At 38.6% G+C, this 6,329-nt stretch overlaps 1 protein-coding gene across 1 annotated transcript; it reads right to left on the reverse strand.

The window, feature by feature from the left end:
- Nucleotides 1-1,019: 1,019 nt before the first annotated feature.
- Nucleotides 1,020-6,329, reverse strand: LOC110786810 (uncharacterized). The gene is made up of 5 exons (XM_021991422.2): nt 5,141-6,329; nt 4,259-5,040; nt 4,078-4,167; nt 2,036-2,794; nt 1,020-1,537 (listed from the first exon to the last, which is right to left on the reverse strand). Exons 1-5 carry the CDS (start codon nt 5,229-5,231, stop codon nt 1,397-1,399), a joined length of 1,863 nt encoding a protein of 620 aa, XP_021847114.1. The 5' UTR covers nt 5,232-6,329; the 3' UTR covers nt 1,020-1,396.

Raw genomic sequence — 6,329 nt, forward strand, 5'->3', positions numbered from 1 at the left:
TTTTAGTTAGGAGTTTACATTTCCTGTCAAAGAAACAGTCTTTTGGAGTTGTTTTCATGTCAATTGGGATGAACAGCTATTGTGTTTTTATGACAATGAAGATTCATGTACAATGAGAAAATAGCAAGATTAACGCTAGTTAGAACAAAACACTGAGAAAATGTGTCATTGGTTATTAAAATAAGACATCTCATTCATTTAAGTGGATGAGTACGACAAAAGTCTGAGCACAAGTCTTGGAATAATATCAAGACTCTATTTCAGATGATTAAGCAGCAAATTCTTTATCAATTATTGAAAAAAATGGATAAGTGAAGGTTAGAATCTGAGGAATTAAAAATGAATGAAAAGGTGGTATGGAAGTCTTAAGCTCAAACTCCACTAATGTTCCTCTAACTGTCAAACAAAACCGTATGATGGTAATGATTTCAAGATGCTTTCATGTTCTGGAGAAACTAGGTTGTCCTGGCCATCTAGGGATTCTAGAATAGTTCGAGTATGGTGTCGCCACCACCTAATTACTCGGACAATATAACCTGTATCAAAGAATCAGGTGCAGCTGATAGCCTCATACGGGTTAAACGAATACTCCCTCGGTCCCTCCACAAGTGCGAAAACTTTAAGCAAAAGACGATTTCCAATAAGATTGTAGGAAGACTGGATGAAACACGAGTTTGAATCTTCTGTCCCGTAATACATGCACCACTTGTGTACCCCTTTTTCAAATCTAAAATTACATTAATATCAAACAGTAGAAAAAAGTAGCACACAAGTGATACATGAATTATGGATGTGGAACAGAAGATTCAAACTCGTGAAACACAGGTGAAGCATGCTAAAATCAAATTCCGATTTTCTGAAGCATTTTTCCTGTAATATTTTCCTGCATTACGAACTTATGATGGTGCAAGCATAAGTAAAAAACATAATCTCAACTTTGACGTGCAAGCAATTAGATCATTGCAACTGAAAAGAGAATAAGATCCTAAGAATGGGAATGTGAGCATGTACAGAGAATATTAAAACCAAAAGCTCTTAGTATTGTAATTTTTGTCATAAACTGATCAAAAACCATAATAAGCTTTTCTTCACTTTCCCAACATTTTTTCTAAGAACTCCTGTCACAAAACAAAATAAAAATCCTATTATCATCCACCCTCCGTCATCATGGCCAAGAAAAGATAGCAACTCCAGATTGGCAGAGAATGAGGCGCCAGAAAATTATTGAATGGCAAAACCCAAATTCGCTCATTTCAGTACACACCCACCACTTTTCTATCATATCATATTCATCTCTCACTTGATCAGCTTTCCCATTCAAAAACGAAAGCAAAGCAAAAAAAAATCTACCTTTCACTATTTCCTGAAGCAAGTATAGTAATCAAAAATTGAATCTTCACCGTGAAGAATCTGCTGTTCCCAGATCAGAGGAAGCATCAGTAGAAGAACGCGAAGAAGAAGGTGGAGGATTTGATTCAGCCATTATCTTTGACTGTAACCCTTGAAGCAGCTTTGAATCTGGTCTCCATTTCATATACTGTCACAAAAACACATTAAGCCATTCAAAAACTTGTTTGAATTTCAATTTAAAAAAAAAACTATATCTACATACAAACTTAAAAAAAAAATTACTAGGGTTCCATTTGGTCGGGTGTAAAACATTTTCGTGGAAAATGATTCTCCCTCAAAGATGGAAAAACCTTTTCCATTTGAAAAAGAGGGAAACCACTTTTCCACCTTACCACCCTCTCCCTTCTACCCTCAATCTTCACCATCTTCGCCCATTTTCTTTTAAGGAACCAAACAAAGGAAAACGAGTTTGGAGTTGTGTTTTCCCTTGGAAAATGTTTTCCATGGAAAATCAATTTGCACTAAAAACATTTTACACCTAACCAAACGGAGCCTAAGAACACCACCAGTTGACATACAAGTAGACAGACAATTTAAACGGAACAAGAAGTTCATCCGGTAAAGCTAATATGTAAATATTAAAGGAGCAACATTAGTAAAAGGCAGAAATATATTAGTATATTACCTTCTGAACAAAAGCATTTATCTCTTCATCTGTAAGGCCTTCATCCTCTCCACAGCCAGCCTCCCAACCAAGAGTACGTAAAAAATCCAACTCTTCCTCCGAATGGATGAGCTCATCCTGACTTATGTCACTCTCTCTTTGGTCTGAAAAGCTAATACCACCGTTACAATTCACCTCACTGCCATTTTCAGTGGGACTCGCTGGACCAGAGGTCATTTCCTTCTCTTCACCTGAATTCTGCACAACAGATGAGACAACTGCGCCAGAATCCGCAGCAGCAGATACACCACCCATAGATTTCTTCCTCACCAGGTTAAAGAAAGCAGCCCGGCTCTGAAGCTGGGCATGGGATAACCTCTTATCCACCATTTGTACACCATTCAAATTATAAGCAGCAGATGTCTTGCGCTCATTATTATTAGAATGCCTGAGGTGATTTGGATTATTCTTAAAAGGAAGAGATGCAACTGAAGAAGAACCGGTGGATGGACCATTTACAACGGCATTTGCTGTAGCTTTGATTGTTTGAGCAGGAACATCCTTCAAAGCAGGAGAAACAACTTTTTCTCGTCCGGGTTTAAGCAACAGAAGCTTTGAAGAAGATGAATTTAGACCATCGGCTCGGCCACTCCCACCACGAACAACTTGACTCCCAAGTTGCAAAGACGGCATTTGCTGCAGCCCATTCTTAGGACCAGCCACACCATCATTGGGTCTCGCAGCTGTCTTAGGTTTCAACTTATCAGATGGGTTAAGTACCTGGAGGAAAAGTGCATGTCAATTTATATCATTTTCCTCAACCAAGCCTTTCTGCCTAGGGTGGGGTAAAGCATCAAACATATTGTAGGATTATCCATATATTTAGATAAAGAATCCAGTTAAGATGTATAACTGAATAAATTATTTCCTAACAGACCCTTTTCACCTGTGATCTCAAAATCGCCTACATAGCCTACAAATATTACTGCTAGGGTGATCTTAAAGAGTTGTTATAAATTTTTTGATTAAGATCAGCTCCACCAAATCCAATATTGACAGATAGCCCACAAGAACTAACTCAACTGTGTTAAATCTGGGCGATACAGAGAGTATCTTTTGGCCTGATAAGAACAATGGATCTAGGAAGACCTATGAGGAATCTACAACCATAGCTTTCATATAGACAGGGTGGGGTGGGGGTTGGGGGGACAAGTAAGGGCTAAAATGCATCAAGCAACATGGGAAGAAGGAATACTCAGACAACGTCCATCCCAGACTGTAGGGCAAGTAATATTAATACTTAATTTTCCACATCAATTGACCACATAAATAGATGTCTTCTACTGTAAGTATGATCATCCAAACTAAAATCTAAACATGAAACCCTGACAGTAGAGACTGTCACTATTTCCTCCAATATCAACAGACTAGATGCAATGAAATAGGACGGTAGGACCAAGTGCACCTGTGTCTTATACTTTTATTCACAGAGTACATTTCAATGGCAATAGATAATAGGACTTCCAATTACTACAACAGAAACGTAGTGGTAAAGAAAGAAAGGAAACTAAATGATGCAGTAAATACTAAATACCACACTTCTTTACGAATTATGATCAGGTATCCTACGTTCAGTGAACTATAGAAAACCTAAATCCTCCCACATACATGTATTGTATGAATCCAGTCCAACTCGATGTCTTTAATGGACAAGTGATTCGAGTATGATTCATGATTTCATGTAGTGGCTAGTGTTTCAAATAAACTTTGCAATGTATGAAAAGCTAATGAAACGAACCTCTAGTGTTTGGAGGTCAATTCTTTCAGATTCACCATACAATACCCTATACCAATTTTACACCCTTCTATGTGTGGTAGCTTATTGCCCCTACCCATCACTTTTTTTGTTAGCTACCTCAACAACTAATTAATTAATTATTAGACAAAAGCTAACAGCAAACTACTTTAGAAACAGATAAATTTTCTGTATGCCAAACAGACCCTTAAAACAAAACATCTGGAAAAAAAATAAAAATAGGACAGAATTAGAGAGAAGTTCTAACCGAGCTTTTTGGCATTGAGGAGGTCATAGGTATTAGCTTCTTTGATCCAACTGAAGGTAGTTCCTCAAACCTTAGTGTCGAGACATTTTGCTGCACAAAAGATCAACAGTAGTGTTATTCAGCAGAAGGTTATCATGACAAATGAACAGCAGTACCACCAAAAAGTGAACAAAATTGATACCTGTGGTACAGTTTGAGGTCGCACGGGACCCTGCACCAATGCTTCAGCCATATTGAGACCATTAGGGGTACCTGCCTCAATTGGGATTGAAGCAGAAGGTGAACCACCAACAGCACAAGGAGCTGGCTGCAAGCTAGGGGAGGATCCAATGTTATTGCTGGTGACTACAGGCACCTCAGCTAAAGCTGATGTCCAACCTTCACACCCAATCAATGATGAAGTACCAATACACAAGCCCTGAACACCTCTACTCAGCCCAGGCGATGGTACTCTGGCTATATCAGGTGTAGAAGGCCTCTCATCAGATCCAAGCAATGGAAAATCTTTTTCAAATGACACCTTCTGGGTGCCTGCTGAAGCACTACCAACAGATATAGATCCATTCCCAATGCCATTGATGTTATTGCTCCTATTTCTCAAATCCGTGATGGATCTACGCTGCATGAACTCATCCGGCCTTCTCGAGATCATGGACTGAGAACGTCTAAGAGTATCTTTCTCAAGCCTTCCCCCAATAATGCTTCTCAAGGGTTCAGAATATTCAGAATCCCAAGTGTCGGGATTGTCTAATTTTTCTCTATCTTTAACACGTTGGTTTCTAGCAGAATTGTTGTAGGAACGCGAGTAGGGGTTCTTATCATACTTACAGGAGCCATTGCTGATTGAACTTCTTCGAGAATTAGTTGAAGAGCTCCGTTCTAGAATAGAGGAGTTAGATGCATCAATGTAATTGCTGCTATTCAAATTCCTGTTTCTTTTAGGAAGTGCTAACAATGGACCATCTAGCAGAAAACATGACATACCAAAGGAATATCAGTTATTAACATGCAAGTTTAGGTAAAAACAAAAAGGATTATCTAAAACAGACTTCCTAACAAATACCTGTTTTTGAAGATGAAACATGGTGGCTCAAACTTCCACCTCCAGTGCTTCTCAACCATTCAGGAACTAAACTGGGTTCACTTCTCTCCATGACGGAAGCTGAACATGTTAATTTACGTACCAACGAAATCACTGATGAACTTCCCACTTCTTCAATCTCCTTTTCTAATCACTAGCCTATGAAGCTGGCACCATCAAACTTTAATCTCTAACCAATATCCTACTCAATCTTCAACCTTGTTGTGCTATAGTGGAAACTATTCTTACAGTCAATAGCTCCAACAAAAACTTGGTTCTGTTTCTCCACACAACTCTTCTATCACAATCCCCAAATACTCGAAAGCGATGTCAATTTGTTGTCCACAGCAACCTCTCTCAAAGCTAAATCAAAAATCAATTTGAATTGCTACCGTGCTGTACAGCTAAAACTAAGGTTTCTGAAACTATTGTGGCGATTCTATGGTTTAATGAAGGAACCAAAGACGAATACAAGTACCAAACCACACCAAGAGTATCAATGGAGGCGCAAACAAAAATGCCATTCACCAAAAGAGAACCAAGAGTGCAATAGAGAATTGGTGCAATACGCAATTCTACTCCTCCATCTTTGAGCTAGAAAAAGATGGATTTGCAGAACAAAAAAAACACACTTATGAGACCCTCATCACTTTCCCCAACAAACAAATTACAATCTATCACAAAAGAATGCACTTAAAAACCCTCAAACCGCAGCTAACCAGATTATAGAATTTCAGCAGTGCCCCCAATAATTAAAAAACCCGTAGAAATCAACAATAACGCATACGAATATAGAAACCCTAACCAATTTAATCAAAAAATTACCCGGAAAAAAAAAACACACATGAGAAGAGAAAACTATCTCGAAATCCCAAACCTTAACAACGCCCGAATTTGCAGCAGAAAAATCGAACGGGAAAAGTCCAGAGCAAAATTAAAGGGCGTTAGGGGGAGTTTGATGAATTTGTATCTCTCTCAATGCGAAAGTAAAAGTGAAAAGGAAGTTCAACGGAGAAAACCCAGAAGTATGGAGAAATTGGAAGGCGATGAAATTAGGGTTTGTTGGAAAAGGGATTTGGGGGAAAAAGGAGAGAGAAAGAGAAATTTGCAGTTGTGAGGAAAAACGGATACAAAGCGTATGAAGAACCACCTTCTTTGCCGAGGACGGAAA

The sequence above is a fragment of the Spinacia oleracea genome, chromosome 2, assembly GCF_020520425.1.
Source record: "Spinacia oleracea cultivar Varoflay chromosome 2, BTI_SOV_V1, whole genome shotgun sequence".
Classification (NCBI taxonomy): domain Eukaryota; kingdom Viridiplantae; phylum Streptophyta; class Magnoliopsida; order Caryophyllales; family Amaranthaceae; genus Spinacia; species Spinacia oleracea.